A 19,392-nucleotide genomic window follows, 5' to 3' on the forward strand; every position below is an offset into this window, starting at 1 on the left:
ATTTGTCACATTGATGGGATGACTGTCACATACCGTGCATGGGGACAGTGTGAAAACATTATTCAAGTCCTTCTGTAAACCCTTTCTCAGAAGCGTTTTACAGCATTTTAAGACTTTTCAAATTTTCAGCATAGACCTCTTGAAAATACATTTAGTTATTTTTAGCTTTTGTGCATGCTCACATCACATGTTGATTAAATCGTCATTAAACACTTTGAAATTGTTTTATAAAATGTTAATAAAAGTGACATTTAACACTGAGATTGTTTTATAAAATGTTAAAGGGGCACTAAACACTGAGATTGTTTTATAAAATGTTAATTAAATGATCATTAAAGGGACATTAAACACTTTGAGATTGTAATATAAAATGATAAATCATATATATAAAACAACTCTGCAATATACTTTCATTATTTATTTTGTCTCCTTTTCCTGTAATTCCATTCTGAAATGGTGAACATTTCAGTTCCTGTTAGAAATCTGAACACTGTTGTATTCCACACAGCCATTGGCTGCACACTCTAGTGACCTATTTATAACTCTCCCTAATTGGTCACAGCAGAGAAGGTAACCTAAGTTACAACATGGCAGCTCCCATTGTTTTATAGACACAAAAACTTTACACTCTTTTTGTCAATATTTAAACAGCTAATGAAACTTTAAAAATTATATCTACATGTTATTCTCAAACTAATCTTTTCTTTGAATGGATCATTCTATCTAGCATTTATTTAGTGTTTAATGTCCCTTTAAACACTTTGAGTTAGTTTTATAAAATGATACATGTGGTAAAAAAAACTTTGTAATATACTTTCATTTCTTTTATTTTGTCTCTTTCCATGCCATTTAACCTTGAAAATAATGGGCTTTCCAATTACCCTGAGTTCTATAAATTAATAAGCACCACCATGTTGTAACTTAGTTATCATAAATTTTATCTAGGATTAATAAATTGCTTCAAATCTATTTTACACAATTATTTTTGGTTTAATAAATAGTTAAAAATGTTGCTCAGATTACAATTTTAAATTATAAAGGTTTTTCATATGTTAAATCACATATTTACATAATCACATATGTTTACATAATCACATATGTTTACATAATCACATATGTTTCTGATTGCAAAGTAGTCATTAACAATTCTTTAACTAATTAATATTTTACTTTGGCTTTTGCAGAAATATTTTGCTTCTGTAATATTTTACTATATATTTTTGATTATTTTTTTCCTGTCATAGACTATATATAATTCAAATAGTTGTAATAATACAAATGGAAGCTCTTCTAATGGTTTAGAAAAAAAAATCACCTCAGCTTTCATATGATATTTTCATATAAGCTAATATATTGTAAAGGACAGAAATATTAGTGGGTCAAAATAAAGTTTCATGATTCAGAGCAATGATTTAGACTATACAATTAAAAAATCCAATCAACTTCTATTGTTAAATTTTCTTTATAATCTTGGTATTTAGATATGCTCAAGAGTGTACTTGGGCCTTGAACATTATATGGCAGCAGTGTTTAAACATCTATTACATTTTTAAAAACTTTCTTGTAAACATTGTTGCAATATAGTACTCAGACATGTGCATGCTACTGAGCATATCTGGTTATGCTATTAACAAAGATACCAAAAGATCAAAGTAAATTTGATAACAGAAATAAAATAGAAAGTTTTTTTTTATTTTTTATTATATGCTCTACCCGTATCATAAAAAGTACATTTTTGAGTATAATTTTGACAAAGATCCGGGCAATGTTTTTATCTGCTGATTTTAAATTAGATAAGTCAGTATCATTGTCAGCCTCTGAAATCTACCACATATAAAAGTCTTTTGTTATAATCAAAAAGAAATAAATAAATGTTTATTAGACATCAAATAAACAGCATTGCTTTCTTCATGTTTTTTCTTCAAAGGGTGTCTTTTGCCAGGAAATTGTAATAACAGATAATATTATTTAATATTCTTTATCTTTCAAAAACCACAAGAGATTCCATGGCACTATACAAAAACAGAAATGACATCTAATATTAATCAGTAATAATAATTTATTATTTACATCATACTTTTCTATCCTAGGGATTCTAATCACTTTAGTAACTTAAATAATTATCAGCTGATTAATAATAGATTAAGTTGAGCATAGTGGTTGGGTGGCTATGCCAGTAAGTAAAAAGGAAAGACATTATTGTTAGTATCATTTATTTGTATAGCCCTATAAAACTTTGTAATTCAGGGTACAGAGATATGGGTATACAATAGATTTGTGATAAAATACAAAAAGATAACACAATAAACATATCTAGTACAGAAGAAGGTTACTGCTCAGAAGAGCTTACAGTCTACAGGTTGAGGATGCAGAGACATAAGGTAGCTTGTCACATGGATTGTAGTTGCAGCAGTGAGTCAAGGGAGTTCAGGATTTATTATGGGTAGGAGGAGAGATGGGAAGCCTCTCTGTATAGGTGGGATTGGGTTTTTAACGGGACACTGAACCCAATTTTTTTTCTTTCGTGCATCAGATAGACCAGTGATTTTTAACCTTTTTTTTGCCGTGGCACACATTTTTACATTAAAAAATCCTGTGGCACACCACCATCCCAAAATTTATAAAAAATCACACATTGTAGCCTAATACAGCATATATATATACACATACACACAAGCACACACATACTGTATGTATTGTGCTGTTATGCCATGCCTCCTACAAACTACCCCAGCACTGGGAGTAAAAAACAAGCAAAGTTTAAAAAATATGTCACACTGTTGTCAGTCTGCCGTGGCACACCTGAGGATCTCTCACGGCACACTAGTGTGCCACGGCACACTGGTTGAAAAACACTGAGAAAGACCATGCAATTTTAAGCAACTTTCTAATTTACTCATATTGTCAATTTTTCTTAGTTCTCTTGATATATTTATTTGAAAAGAAGGCATTTTAGCTAAGGAGCCAGTCAATTTTTGGTTCAGTACAATGGACAGCACTTGTTTATTGGTTTATTATTAACCAATCAGCAAGAACAACCCAGGTTGTTCACCAAAAATGGGCCGGCATCTAAACTTACATTCTTGCTTTTCAAATACAGGTGCCAAGAGAATGAAGAAAATGTGATAGTAGGAGTAAATTAGAAAGTTGATTAAAATTGCATGCTCTGTCTGAATCACAAAAGAAAAAATGTGGGTTCAGTGTCCCTATAAAGAGCATCTGATGCTATACAAGGATGGAGACAGCATGATGGAGCAGGGTAGATTGGGGTATTTTGCCACCCAACATATCTTAGTCCAGATCTGGAGCAAACATATCTAAGTCCAGATCTGGAACATACTTATGGACATGACAAAGTGCAGGTAGTTTAACTATTTTAAAAACGTTGCCATTGATTTTACGGGATTACACCATGGGAATGGCCATTATGTGCATATTTAAATGGACATAAAATTCAAGGCTGAGATGTGCAGCAATCCACAATGAATCAAATTTGATAGTTAAACTAAACTGAAACAATTTTTTCAAAATTGCGTAGTGTCTGAACCATAAAACTGTAATTTTGACTTTACTGGCACTATAATGTCTGTCTCTATATACACATACCAAATTTCCCCTATTCTCAGGAACTTTAAGCACTGGCAGGGCTATCAGAGTAAGTGTATATATATATATATATATATATATATATATATACGGTATATATCTTCATTGGGCTGCTATTCATCTCTTCTTTCCTCACCTTTGCAGATTTTTGACAATGAAGCCAAAGACCTGGAGAGAGATGTTTGCTTTATTGACATTGCATGTGATGAGATCCCTGAGCGCTATTATAAAGAGTCAGAGGTAAGTTATGCTGTGTGTACACAATGCATAGCAGCTGTCTATGCTCGCTGCTGTTTCCATGCTTTATGTTTGGGCGGCAATCTTTTGCTAAAGACACCATATTTTAGCCTCTGTCACAAAGGCAGAAAGGTTATTACTAGGGATGGGCAAATGTGCTGAAAGTGTAATTCGTTTGGTAGAACGAATAGTCCTGTGGACATTCGTTTTGGGCAATCGAATGTTGATAAGAAGGAAAATCCATTAACATTTGTAATCGAATGTTACTTTTATTTTCGAATGTTCATAATTAAATAGAATATCCGCATTCGAGGTTTCAAATGTAACAATCAATATAACAAATACTATTCAGACGTTCAATAGTTCATGTGGTAAGGAGTTTAGTAGATACAATAGATACATAATAGATACAAATATATCAATTTGAATGTTTCTATTTCAAATGTTGCATAATTCAAATATTACATTTAAAGAGACCATTAGAAATACTACTGTATTACAAATTTATAGATTTGAATTTTTTTCTAATTTGAATATTGCATAATTTGAATCAGATTATTAGAAAAATTTGATTAGAATAATACATTTAAAGAAAGCATAAAAAATACTATTACACTAAACGAATGTTAGAATGCTGTACAAACATTCGAAACGAAAGAACGAATGTGTTAAAATTAATTACATTTTTCGAATGTTGCAAAACATTCGCCCATCGCTAGTTATTACCTACAGTTGCTATTCCTTTTATGACAATCAGCAGGACTTCCATTTTTGACCTTTCTTATCTCTTTTTCCCCATTCTGAGTTGTACTGCTTTTGCTATGACTAGTAAGTACTAAAGTCCATCTTAAAGAGGCCTTGTACCTGGATTCATTAGTTATTTCCTAAAATGCCATTTTTTTCTTTGAAGATTCAGATAGAACTTACTATTTCTCTTGTTAAGTGTATCCAGTCCACGGATCATCCATTACTTGTGGGATATTCTCCTTCCCAACAGGAAGTTGCAAGAGGATCACCCACAGCAGAGCTGCTATATAGCTCCTCCCCCAGCTGTCATACCCAGTCATTCTCTTGCAAGCCTCAACCAAGATGGAGGTCGTAAGAGGAGTGTGGTGTTTTATACTTAGTTTATTCTTCAATCAAAAGTTTGTTATTTTTAAATGGTGCCGGAGTGTACTGTTTATCTCAGGCAGTATTTAGAAGAAGAATCTGCCTGCGTTTTCTATGATCTTAGCAGAAGTAACTAAGATCCATGGCTGTTCTCACATATTCTGAGGAGTGAGGTAACTTCAGAGAGGGAATGGCGTGCAGGTTTTCCTGCAATAAGGTATGTGCAGTTAAAATATTTTTCTAGGGATGGAATTTGCTAGAAAATACTGCTGATACCGAACTAATGTAAGTAAAGCCTTAAATGCAGTGAGAGCGACTGGTATCAGGCTTATTAATAGAGATACATACTCTTATAAAAATGTAATATAAAACGTTTGCTGGCATGTTTAATCGTTTTTATATGTATTTGGTGATAAAACTTATTGGGGCCTAGTTTTTTTCCACATGGCTGGCTTGAATTTTCCCTAGAAACAGTTTCTTTAGGCTTTCCACTGTTGTAATATGAGTGGGAGGGGCCTATTTTGCTGTTTTTTTGCACAGCAAAAATTACAGACACAGACATCCAGCTTCTTCCTGCATGATCCAGGACATCTCTGGAGGGCTCAAAAGGCTTCAAAGTCGTTTTTGAGGGAGGTAAAAAGCCACAGTAAGGCTGTGGCAGTTGTTGTGACTGTTTGAAAAAAAAAAAAAAAAAAAAAAAAAAAAAAAAACGTTTTTGTCATTTATTATTCCGTTTTGGGTATTAAGGGGTTAATAATCCATTTGCAAGTGGGTGCAATGCTCTGCTAACTTGTTACATACACTGTAAAAATTTCGTTAGTGTAACTGCTTTTTTTCACTGTTATTTCAAATTTTGACAAAATTTGTGTTTCTTAAAGGTGCACTAACATTTTTTATATTGCTTTTAAACTTGTTTAAAGTGTTTTCCAAGCTTGCTAGTCTCATTGCTAGTCTGTTTAAACATGTCTGACACAGAGGAAACTACTTGTTCATTATGTTTGAAAGCCATGGTGGAGCCCCATAGGAGAATGTGTACTAAATGTATTGATTTCACCTTAAACAGTAAAGATCAGTCTTTAAATGTAAAAGAAATATCACCAGAAGATTCTGACGAGGGGGAAGTTATGCCGACTAACTCTCCCCACGTGTCAGACCCTTCGCCTCCCGCTCAGGGGATGCACGCTAATATGGCGCCAATTACATCAGGGATGCCCATAGCGATTACCTTGCAGGACATGGCTGCAATCATGAATAATACCCTGTCAGAGGTATTATCCAGGTTGCCTGAATTAAGAGACAAGCGCGATTGCTCTGGGGTTAGGAGAAATACAGAGCGCGCAGATGCTGTAAGGGCCATGTCTGATACTGCGTCGCAATATGCAGATCATGAGGACGGAGAGCTTCAGTCTGTGGGTGACATCTCTGATTCGGGGAAACCTGATTCAGAGATTTCTAATTTTAAATTTAAGCTTGAGAACCTCTGTGTGTTGCTTGGGGAGGTATTAGCTGCTCTGAATGACTGTAACACAGTTGCAGTACCAGAGAAATTGTGTAGGCTGGATAAATACTATGCGGTGCCGGTGTGTACTGATGTTTTTCCTATACCTAAAAGGCTTACAGAAATTATTAGCAAGGAGTGGGATAGACCGGGTGTGCCTTTTTCCCCACCTCCTATATTTAGAAAAATATTTCCAATAGACACCACTACACGGGACTTATGGCAGACGGTCCCTAAGGTGGAGGGAGCAGTTTCTACTTTAGCAAAGCGTACTACTATCCCGGTTGAGGACAGTTGTGCTTTTTCAGATCCAATGAATAAAAAATTGGAGGGTTACCTTAAGAAAATGTTTATTCAACAAGGTTTTATTTTACAGCCCCTTGCATGCATTGCGCCTGTCACGGCCGCGGCGGCATTCTGGTTTGAGGCCCTGGAAGAGGCCATCCATACATCTCCATTGACTGAAATTATTGACAAGCTTAGAACACTTAAGCTAGCTAACTCATTTGTTTCTGATGCCATTGTTCATTTGACTAAACTAACGGCTAAGAATTCCGGATTCGCCATCCAAGCGCGTAGGGCGCTATGGCTTAAATCCTGGTCAGCTGACGTGACTTCGAAGTCTAAATTACTCAACATTCCTTTCAAGGGGCAGACCTTATTCGGGCCTGGTTTGAAGGAAATTATTGCTGACATTACTGGAGGTAAGGGTCACACCCTTCCTCAGGACAGGGCCAAAGCAAAGGCCAAACAGTCTAATTTTCGTGCCTTTCAGCTTCAAAACAAGAGGGAACTTTTGCTCAATCTAAGCAGGCCTGGAAACCTAACCAGTCCTGGAACAAAGGCAAGCAGGCCAGAAAGCCTCTAAGACAGCATGAAGGAACGGCCCCCTATCCGGCCACGGATCTAGTAGGGGGCAGACTTTCTCTCTTCGCCCAGGCGTGGGCAAGAGATGTTCAGGATCCCTGGGCGTTGGAGATCATATATCAGGGATATCTTCTGGACTTCAAAGCTTCCCCTCCACAAGGGTGATTTCATCTTTCAAGGCTATCTGAAAATCAGAAAAAGAAAGAGGCATTCCTACGCTGTGTGCAAGACCTCCTAGTTATGGGAGTGATCCATCCAGTTCCGCGGACGGAACAAGGACAGGGTTTTTATTCAAATCTGTTTGTGGTTCCCAAAAAAGAGGGAACCTTCAGACCAATGTTGGATCTAAAGATCTTAAGCAAATTCCTCAGAGTTCCATCTTTCAAAATGGAAACTATTCGGACCATCCTACCCATGATCCAAGAAGGTCAGTACATGACCACAGTGGACTTAAAGGATGCCTACCTTCACATACCGATTCACAAAGATCATCATTGGTTTCTAAGGTTTGCCTTTCTAGACAGGCATTACCAATTTGTAGCTCTTCCCTTCGGGTTGGCTACAGCCCCGAGAATCTTTACAAAGGTTCTGGGCTCACTTCTGGCGGTTCTAAGACCGCGAGGCATAGCGGTGGCTCCGTATCTAGACGAAATCCTGATACAGGCGTCAAGCTTTCAAGTTGCCAAGTCTCATACAGAGATAGTTCTGGCATTCCTGAGGTCGCACGGGTGGAAAGTGAACGAGGAAAAGAGTTCTCTATCCCCACTCACAAGAGTCTCCTTCTTACGGACTCTTATAGATTCTGTAGAAATGAAAATTTACCTGACGGAGTCCAGGTTATCAAAACTTCTAAATGCTTGCCCTTCGGTAGCTCAGTGTATGGAGGTAATCGGCTTAATGGTAGCGGCAATGGACATAGTGCCATTTGCGCGCCTTCATCTCAGACCGCTGCAATTATGCATGCTGAGTCAGTGGAATGGGGATTACACAGATTTGTCCCCTCTGCTAAATCTGGATCAAGAGACCAGAGATTCTCTTCTCTGGTGGTTGTCTCGGGTACACCTGTCCAAGGGTATGACCTTTCGCAGGCCAGATTGGACAATTGTAACAACAGATGCCAGCCTTCTAGGTTGGGGTGCAGTCTGGAACTCCCTGAAGGCACAGGGATCGTGGACTCAGGAGGAGAAACTCCTTCCAATAAATATTCTGGAGTTAAGAGCGATATTCAATGCTCTTCTGGCTTGGCCTCAGTTAGCAACACTGAGGTTCATCAGATTTCAGTCGGACAACATCACGACTGTGGCTTACATGAACCATCAAGGGGGAACCAGGAGTTCCCTAGCAATGTTAGAAGTCTCAAAAATAATTCGCTGGGCAGAGTACCACTCTTGCCACCTGTCAGCAATCCATATCCCAGGCGTGCAGAACTGGGAGGTGGATTTTCTAAGTCGTCAGACTTTACATCCGGGGGAGTGGGAACTCCATCCGGAGGTGTTTGCTCAATTGATTCATCGTTGGGGCAAACCAGAGTTGGATCTCATGACGTCTCGCCAGAATGCCAAGCTTCCTTGTTACGGATCCAGGTCCAGGGACCCAGAAGCGACGCTGATAGATGCTCTAGCAGCGACTTGGTTCTTCAACCTGGCTTATGTGTTTCCACCGTTTCCTCTGCTCCCTCGACTGATTGCCAAAATCAAACAGGAGAGAGCATCGGTGATTCTGATAGCGCCTGCGTGGCCACGCAGGACTTGGTATGCAGACCTAGTGGACATGTCATCCTTTCCACCATGGACTCTGCCTCTAAGACAGGACCTTCTGATACAAGGTCCTTTCAATCATCCAAATCTAATTTCTCTGAGACTGACTGCATGGAGATTGAACTCTTGATTCTATCAAAGCGTGGCTTCTCCGAGTCAGTCATTGATACTTTAATACAGGCACGAAAGCCTGTTACCAGGAAAATCTACCACAAGATATGGAGTAAATATCTTTATTGGTGTGAATCCAAGAATTACTCATGGAGTAAGGTTAGGATTCCTAGAATATTGTCCTTTCTCCAAGAGGGCTTGGACAAAGGATTATCAGCTAGTTCCTTAAAGGGACAGGTTTCTGCTCTGTCTATTCCTTTGCACAAGCGTCTGGCAGAGGTTCCAGACGTCCAGGCATTTTGCCAGGCTTTGGTTAGAATCAAGCCTGTGTTTAAACCTGTTGCTTCCCCGTGGAGCTTAAACTTGGTTCTTAAGGTTCTTCAAGGAGTTCCGTTTGAACCCCTTCATTCCATTGATGTTAAACTTTTATCTTGGAAAGTTCTGTTTTTGATGGCTATTTCCTCGGCTCGGAGAGTCTCTGAGCTATCTGCCTTACAATGTGATTCTCCTTATCTGATTTTTCATGCAGATAAGGTAGTTCTGCGTACCAAACCTGGGTTTTTACTTAAGGTGGTTTCTAACAAGAATATCAATCAAGAGATTGTTGTTCCATCATTGTGTCCTAATGCTTCTTCAAAGAAGGAACGTCTTTTACATAATCTGGACGTAGTCCGTGCCTTGAAGTTTTACTTACAAGCTACTAAGGATTTTCGTCAAACATCTTCCCTGTTTGTCGTTTACTCTGGACAGAGGAGAGGTCAAAAAGCTTTGGCAACCTCTCTTTCCTTTTGGCTTCGGAGCGTAATACGCCTAGCCTATGAGACTGCTGGACAGCAGCCCCCTGAAAGGATTACAGCTCATTCTACTAGAGCTGTGGCTTCCACCTGGGCCTTTAAAAATGAGGCCTCTGTTGAACAGATTTGCAAGGCCGCGACTTGGTCTTCGCTTCACACCTTTACCAAATTTTCCAAATTTGATACTTTTGCTTCTTTGGAGGCTGTTTTTGGGAGAAAGGTTCTTCAGGCAGTGGTTCCTTCCGCTTAATCCTGCCTTGTCCCTCCCATCATCCGTGTACTTTAGCTTTGGTATTGGTATCCCACAAGTAATGGATGATCCATGGACTGGATACACTTAACAAGAGAAAACATAATTTATGCTTACCTGATAAATGTATTTCTCTTGTAGTGTATCCAGTCCACGGCCCGCCCTGTCCTTTTAAGGCAGGTCTAAATTTTAATTAAACTACAGTCACCACTGCACCCTATGGTTTCTCCTTTCTCTGTTTGTTTTCGGTCGAATGACTGGATATGACAGCTGGGGGAGGAGCTATATAGCAGCTCTGCTGTGGGTGATCCTCTTGCAACTTCCTGTTGGGAAGGAGAATATCCCACTAGTAATGGATGATCCGTGGACTGGATACACTACAAGAGAAATAAATTTATCAGGTAAGCATAAATTATGTTTTTTAACAACTTTACAATTTACTTATATTTACAAAATGTCATGGTTTTCTTGTTATCCTTAGTTGAAAATCACAAAGGTAAGTTCAGGAATTTGCAGGTCTCTGGAGTACTAAGTGGCAGCAGTTTTGCAACAATGTTATACATTAGCAAGAGCACTAGATGGCAGCACTATTTCCTGTCAGTAGTGTTCTAGACGTGCACGCTACCTATCTAGATATCTCTTCAACAAAGAATATCAGGAGAACAAAGCACATTTGATAAAAGAAGTAAATTGAAAACTTTTATAGAATTGTATTCTCTATCTGAATCATTAAATCATTTTTGGGGGGTTTCCTGTCCCTGGCTGCTAAGCCATTTTCCACCTGGGTGCTAAGCTGGTTTTTAGCTTTTTGTTGTTTTTTTTACTTTTTTTAAATATATATATTTTTTTTTTTTTCCAGATCCCCAACACTTATACCTTCCCAACGGTGGGTCTTGGGGATCTGTAGCTGCTTTAAGATGCATGACCCCATCTCCATATATTTGTCCATTGTCAATAAAGTTGCACAGTGACGTCATCATGTCATTGTGCGTGACGTCACCGCGCGAAAAGTGAAACCCCGATGATGCCTCTCAATATTAAGGCCAGATCGTCAAGTAGGAGGGAGCCCCCAGATTGCCCTCAAGTTGGGCAAGTGCTAGTGACAGCTCTGAGCCGTCATTAACACCTGACTGAGAAAATATGCGTCTTTAACACTCAAGGGATTAAGGTAAAAAAATAAAAAAATAATATTTAATGAAAGGATTTTTATTCTGCCTCATGCATATAGACAATTTTCTAGGGTCATTGTGTACATAGTGCTGCATATAATTGTTATTCATAGGTTGAATGCTTGAGCATGTACAGCACAGTGGAAATATGTTTGTTTGTTATGTTGTTAGCAGTGACTCGATTTTCACAGTGAATTCCATCTGTTCATAAGAAAGGATATCCTCTGAGTCACTACACATGATGGTTACTTCTCCCATTGCTAACTGAAATCCAATCAAATGCTGAGAGATTCAGAAACATACAGCTGGAAATGGAATTTTTGAAAATGTTCCATAGTATCAGCATTATCAGTAAGGGCTGTGCAGATTAATCTCCAAAGGTTAGGTGCTATTTGAGGAGACAAGGTTGCCTGGATTTGTCAAGCCCTTTTTGCTGAACATTCATTTTTTTTTTATAAATGTCATATTGAGTGCAACACAATACTGAATATTTAATGTAAAATTAAAAAAAACAGTCAATAAAAAAATCATTTTTAAAGTTAATGATTTTGTTATTTTAAAAAAATTATTTAGATGTAACATTTAATATAAAAAACAAATATTTAAAGAGTCCCAATAAAGCACACGCTCACTTTACTGCCAGGGTGCCAACTATTCGAATACAGTAATACAATGGAAGCGCTCTTTTTTCCTTTTATAATCCGTTAAGTTTATTAAAGGGACAGTCTACTTCAGAATTGTTATTGTTTAAAAAGATAGATAATCCATTTATTATCCATTCCCCTGTTTTGCATGACCAACATGGTTATATTAATATACTTTCCTTCTTAATACAGGGAAAGTCCACAGCTGCATTCATTACTTGTGGGAAATACTGAACCTGGCCACCAGGAGGGAGCAAAGACACCCCAGCCAAAGGCTTAAATACCTCTCCTTCTTCCCTCATCCCCCAGTCATTCTTTGCCTTTCGTCACAGGAGGTTGGCAGAGACGTGTCAGAAGATTTCAGAGTATCTCCTTAGGAAGGGTATCTACCCTTTAAGATGGAACTGGAATTTTAAGTAGTTTTGTCAGCCTCTCAGTGAGAGCATTGATGAAAGTTAGAGTCTGGAGATGCAGGGAGAGTCTTTCAGCGAAACCATCCAGACGCATATTAACAGCTCCTAAGCAATCAGCATTGACGAGTTTCGCTGCCTGCTTTTCTCTTGTAAGGTGTATCCAGTCCACGGATCATCCATTACTTGTGGGATATTCTCCTTCCCAACAGGAAATTGCAAGAGGATCACCCACAGCAGAGCTGCTATATAGCTCCTCCCCTAACTGCCATATCCAGTCATTCTCTTGCAACTCTCGACAAGCATGGAGGTAGTAAGAGAGAAGTGGTCAAAAGTAGTTGTTTTTTTCTTCAATCAAAAGTTTGTTATTTTTAAATGGTACCGGAGTTGTACTATTTTGTCACAGGCAGAAAATAGAAGAAGAATCTGCCTGTGATCTCTATGATCTTAGCAGGTTGTAACTAAGATCCATTGCTGTTCTCACACATAACTGAACAGAGAGGTAACTTCAGCTAGGGAATGGCGTGCAGGGTATCCTGCTATGAGGTATGTGCAGTTAAAAAAAATTCTAGAGATGTAAATGCTAGAAAATGCTGCTGATACCAGATTTATGTAAGGTAAGCCTGGATACAGGGATTTAATAGCGACTGGTATCATGCTTACTCTCAGAGGTAATACTCTTATAAATTTGCAATATAAAACGTTTGCTGGAATGTTTAAGCGTTTTTATATATGCTTTGGTGATAAAACTTTATTGGGGCCTAGTTTTTTTCCACATGGCTGGCTTAAATTTCCTGTCCTGAGGCTCTCCACTGGTTTAACATGAGTGGGAGGGGCCTAATTTAGCGCTTAATTGCGCAGTAAAAATTACAGACTGAGCATCCAGCTTTCCTCAAGGAGTCCCCTGAATGCTATAGGACATCTCTAAAGGGCTCTTAGGCTTTCCAAAGTCGTTTGTTGGGAAGGTAGGGCCATAGCAGAGCTGTGGCAGTTTGTTGTGACTGTTAAAAAACGTTTTTTGATCCGTTTTTTGAACTAAGGGGTTAATCATCCATTTGCAAGTGTGTGCAATGCTCTGTTAGCTTATTATACACACTGTAAAAATTTTGTTTGCTTTACTGCCTTTTTTCACTATTTTTCAAATTCTGACAAAATTTGTTTCTCTTAAAGGCACAGTACCGTTTTTATTTTTTGCTTGTTAACTTGATTTAAAGTGTTTTCCAATCTTGCTGGTCTCATTGCTAGTCTGTTTAAACATGTCTGACATAGAGGAAACTCCTTGTTCATTATGTTTAGAAGCCATGGTGGAACCCCCTCTTAGAATGTGTACCAAATGTACTGATTTCACTTTAAGTAATAAAGATCATATTCTGTCTTTAAAAAATTTATCACCAGAGGAATCTGACGAGGGGGAAGTTATGCCGACTAACTCGCCCCACGTGTCAGACCCTTTGACTCCCGCTCAAGGGACTCACGCTCAAATGGCGCCAAGTACATCTAGGGCGCCCATAGCGTTTACTTTACAAGACATGGCGGCGGTCATGGATAATACACTGTCAGAGGTATTATTCACACTACCTGGGTTTAGAGGAAAGCGAGACAGCTCTGGAGTTAGAAGAAATACAGAGCATACTGACGCTTTAAGAGCTATGTCTGATACTCCCTCACAATATGCAGAAGCTGAGAAGGAGAGCTTCTTTCTGTGGGTGATGTTTCTGACTCAGGGAAGAGGATTCAACCTGATTCTGATATGTCTACATTTAAATTTAAGCTTGAACACCTCTGCGTATTGCTCAGGGAGGTTTTAGCTGCTCTGAATGACTGTAATACAATTGTAGTGCCAGATTGTGTAGATTGGATAAATACTATGCAGTGCCGGTGTGTACTGATGTTTCTCCAACATTGGTGTGTCCGGTCCACGGCGTCATCCTTACTTGTGGGAATATTCTCTTCCCCAACAGGAAATGGCAAAGAGCACAGCAAAAGCTGCCCATATAGCCCCTCCTCACGCTCCGCCCCCCAGTCATTCTCTTTGCCGCTCTGAACAAGTAGCATCTCCACGGAGATTGTGAAGAGTATGTGGTGTTTAGTTGTAGTTTTTTATTCTTCTATCAAGAGTTTGTTATTTTAAAATAGTGCCGGTTTGTACTATTTACTCTAAAACAGAAAAGGATGAAGAGTTCTGTTTAAAAGAGGAGTATGATTTTAGCAGCAGTAACTAAAATCAATTGCTGTTCCCACGCAGGACTGTTGAGCCCAGAGAACTTCAGTTGGGGGGAACAGTTTGCAGACTTTTCTGCTCAAGGTATGACTAGTCCATTTTCTAACAAGACTGTGTAATGCTAGAAGACTGTCATTTTCCCTCTTTGGGATCGGTAAGCCATTTTCTTAGACTCATAACAGAATGAAGGCTTATTAATGGGCTATATACTGGTTGACACTCTTGTGGGCTAAATCGATTGCTTTATTCAATATTTATATGAGGTTTGAAGTGTTTTTCAAAACCTTAGAATTGGGGAACGTTTTTAGGCGCCAGGCAGTCGTTTAGACACCTTCCCAGTCAGGAAGGGCCTTTCACTATAGTAGGCAGAGCCTCATTTTCGCGCCATAATTGCGCAGTTTCTTTTGGATGCAGTGCATGCAGCTTCATGTGAGAGGGTCTGGTGGCCATTAAAAACATTCCTGGAAGGCTTATTTTGGTGTCGTATAACCCCCAAGGACAGGTGAAGCCGCAGCAAACGCTGTGGCTGGGACTGTAGTGGGTTTAAAGTTGCTAATTGATAAAACAGCTCCGGTTTCCTCATTTAAGGGGTTACAATCTTGAAAATTGGGGTGCAATACTTTTAAGTATTAAGACACTAGGGTGCAAATTTGGTAAAGATCGGATATTTCCTTCATAGTTTTTCACATATCCAGAAATAAAGTGTGCTCTGTTTAACATTTAAAGAGACAGTAACGGTTTTGTTTAAAAACGGTTTTATTGCATTAATAGCCTGTATAAGCCTGTCTAACATGTCTGTACCTTCAGATAGATCATGTTCTGTATGTATGGAGGCCAAGGTGGTCCCCCCTTCAAATGTATGTGATAATTGTGCCATGGCGTCCAGACAAAGTAAGGACAGTACTGTCACATTTAATAAAGTTGTCCAAGATGATTCCTCAAATGAAGGTAGTGGGGATAGTTCTTCATCCTCTCCTTCTGTGTCAATACCAGTTATGCCCGCGCAGGCGATTCCTAGTACATCTAGCGCGCCAATGCTTGTTACTATGCAACAATTAACGGCAGTAATGGATAATTCTATAGCTAATATTTTATCCAAAATGCCAGCATTTCAAAGAAAGCGTGATTGCTCAGTTTTAAATACAGTAGAGCAAGAGTGCGCTGACGATAATTTATCTGTCATACCCTCACACCAGTCAGAAGTGTCAGTGAGGGAGGGTTTGTCGGAGGGAGAACTTTCTGATTCAGGAAGAATTTCTCAACAGGCAGAACCTGATGTTGTGACGTTTAAATTTAAGTTAGAGCATCTCCGCGCCTTACTTAAGGAGGTACTAACTACGCTGGATGATTGTGACTCTTTGGTCATTCCAGAAAAATTGTGCAAAATGGACAAATTCCTAGAGGTCCCTGTGCACCCTGATGCCTTTCCTATACCTAAAAGGGTGGCGGACATAGTGAATAAGGAGTGGGAGAAACCAGGTATACCTTTTGTCCCACCTCCTATATTTAAGAAAATGTTCCCCATGGTCGACCCAAGGAAGGACACATGGCAAACAGTCCCTAAGGTTGAGGGGGCAGTTTCTACGCTAGCCAAACGCACGACCATTCCCATTGAGGACAATTGTGCTTTCAAAGATCCTATGGATAAAAAATTGGAGGGTTTGCTTAAAAAGATTTTTGTTTATCAAGGTTTCCTCCTCCAACCAATCTCGTGCATTATTCCTGTCACTACGGCGGCGTGTTTTTGGTTCGATGAACTAGAAAAGTCGCTCAATAAGGAGACTCCATATGAGGAAGTCATGGACAGAATTCACACACTTAAGTTAGCTAATTCCTTTATTTTAGATGCCGCTTTGCAATTGGCGAGATTAGCGGCGAAAAATTCAGGGTTTGCAATTGTGGCGCGCAGAGCGCTCTGGCTAAAGTCTTGGTCGGCGGATGTATCTTCCAAGACAAAATTGCTTAATATCCCTTTCAAAGGTAAGACCCTTTTTGGGCCTGAATTGAAAGAGATTATTTCAGACATCACTGGGGGGAAGGGCCATGCCCTCCCACAGGATAGGCCTTTTAAGGCTAAGAATAAGTCCAATTTTCGTTCCTTTCGTAACTTCAGGAACGGACCGTCTTCTAACTCTGCAGCCTCTAGACAAGAGCGTAACGCTTCCCAGGCTAAGCCAGCTTGGAAACCAATGCAAGGCTGGAATAAGGGTAAACAGGCCAAGAAGCCTGCTGCTGCTACCAATTCGCCTTTCTGGGCAAACATTACCAGTTCGTGGCTCTTCCGTTCGGTTTAGCCACTGCTCCCAGAATTTTCACAAAGGTGCTAGGTTCCCTTCTAGCGGTTCTAAGACCGAGGGGCATTGCAGTGGCACCTTATCTAGACGACATTCTAATTCAAGCTACGTCTCTTTCCAAGGCAAAGGCTCATACAGACATTGTTCTAGCCTTTCTCAGATCTCACAGGTGGAAGGTGAACGTAGAAAAGAGTTCCCTGTCTCCGTCAACAAGAGTTCCCTTTTTGGGAACAATAATAGATTCTTTAGAAATGAAGATCTTCCTGACAGAGGTCAGAAAGTCAAAGCTTCTAAACGCTTGTCAAGTTCTTCACTCTAATCTGCAGCCTTCCATAGCTCAGTGCATGGAAGTAGTAGGATTGATGGTTGCAGCAATGGACATAGTTCCTTTTGCTCAAATTCATCTAAGACCATTACAACTGTGCATGCTCAATCAGTGGAATGGGGACTATGCAGACTTGTCTCCCCAGTTTCAAGTAGACCAGGTAACCAGAGACTCACTCCGTTGGTGGTTGACTCAGGATCACCTGTTTCAGGGAATGAGTTTCCGCAGACCAGAGTGGGTCATTGTCACGACCGACGCCAGTCTATTAGGCTGGGGCGCGGTCTGGGACTCCCTGAAAGCTCAGGGTCTATGGTCTCGGGAAGAGTCTCTTCTCCCGATAAACATCCTGGAACTGAGAATGATATTTAATGCGCTCCGTTCTTGGCCTCAACTAGCGAAGGCCGGATTCATAAGATTCCAGTCGGACAACATGACGACTGTAGCTTACATCAACCATCAGGGAGGTTCCTTGGCGATGAGAGAGGAATCCAAGATCATCAAATGGGCGGAGGATCACTCCTGCCATCTATCTGCAATTCACATCCCAGGAGTAGACAACTGGGAGGTGGATTATTTGAGTCGTCAGACTTTCCATCCGGGGGAGTGGGAACTCCACCCGGAGGTCTTTGCCCAGTTAACTCAATTATGGGGCATTCCAGACATGGATCTGATGGCGTCTCGTTAGAACTTCAAGGTTCCTTGCTACGGGTCCAGATCCAGGGATCCCAAGGCGACTCTAGTGGATGCATTAGTGGCGCCTTGGTCGTTCAACCTAGCTTATGTGTTTCCACCGTTTCCTCTCCTTCCCAGGCTCGTAGCCAGGATCAAAACAGGAGAAGGCCTCGGTGATTCTGATAGCTCCTGCGTGGCCATGCAGGACTTGGTATGCAGACCTGGTTAATATGTCATCGGCTCCACCATGGAAGCTACCTTTGAGACAGGATCTTCTAGTACAAGGTCCATTCGAACATCCAAATCTTGTTTCTCTGCAGCTGACTGCTTGGAAATTGAACGCTTGATTTTATCCAAGCGTGGGTTTTCAAATTCAGTGATAGATACTCTGGTCCAAGCCAGAAAACCTGTGACTAGAAAGATTTACCATAAAATATGGAAAAAATATATCTGTTGGTGTGAATCCAAGGGATTCTCCTGGAGTAAGATTAAAATTCCTAAGATTCTTTCCTTTCTCCAAGAGGGTTTGGATAAAGGGTTTTCAGCGAGTTCTCTAAAAGGACAGATTTCTGCTTTATCTGTTTTGTTACACAAACGCCTGGCAGCTGTGCCAGATGTACAAGCTTTTGTACAGGCTTTAGTCAGAATCAAGCCTGTTTACAGACCCATGACTCCTCCTTGGAGTCTAAATTTAGTTCTTTCAGTTCTTCAAGGGGTTCCGTTTGAACCTTTACATTCCATAGATATCAAGTTACTATCTTGGAAAGTTCTGTTTTTGGTTGCTATTTCTTCTGCTAGAAGAGTTTCTGAATTATCTGCTTTGCAGTGTGATCCACCCTATCTGGTGTTCCATTCAGATAAGGTCGTTTTGCGTACCAAGCCTGGTTTTCTTCCAAAAGTTGTTTCCAACAAGAATATTAACCAAGAAATAGTTGTTCCTTCTCTGTGCCCGAAACCAGTTTCAAAGAAGGAACGTTTGTTACACAATTTAGATGTAGTTCGTGCTTTAAAGTTCTATTTAGAAGCAACAAAGGATTTTAGACAAACCTCATCTTTGTTTGTCGTTTACTCTGGTAAGAGGAGAGGACAAAAAGCTACTGCTACCTCTCTTTCTTTCTGGCTGAAAAGCATTATCCGATTGGCTTATGAGACTGCCGGACGGCAGCCTCCTGAACGAATCACAGCTCACTCCACTAGGGCTGTGGCTTCCACATGGGCCTTCAAGAACGAGGCTTCTGTTGATCAGATATGTAAGGCAGCGACTTGGTCTTCTCGGCACACTTTTGCCAAATTTTACAAATTTGATACTTATGCTTCTTCGGAGGCTATTTTTGGGAGAAAGGTTTTGCAAGCCGTGGTGCCTTCTGTTTAGGTAACCTGATTTGCTCCCTCCCTTCATCCGTGTCCTAAAGCTTTTTATTGGTTCC

The 19,392-nt window shown here is 39.9% G+C and overlaps 1 protein-coding gene across 1 annotated transcript in view; it reads left to right on the forward strand.

Annotated features, from left to right (window-relative positions):
* The window catches only part of PITPNC1 (phosphatidylinositol transfer protein cytoplasmic 1), a 674,601-nt gene that overhangs the window by 567,302 nt on the left and 87,907 nt on the right, over positions 1–19,392 (forward strand). Inside the window, exon 6 of the mRNA XM_053707933.1 lies at positions 3,751–3,846. Within this exon, the coding sequence (XP_053563908.1) occupies positions 3,751–3,846 (96 nt within the window). The remainder of the gene's footprint in view (positions 1–3,750; positions 3,847–19,392) is intronic.

Source organism: Bombina bombina, chromosome 1, assembly GCF_027579735.1.
Source record: "Bombina bombina isolate aBomBom1 chromosome 1, aBomBom1.pri, whole genome shotgun sequence".
In the NCBI taxonomy this organism is placed as follows: domain Eukaryota; kingdom Metazoa; phylum Chordata; class Amphibia; order Anura; family Bombinatoridae; genus Bombina; species Bombina bombina.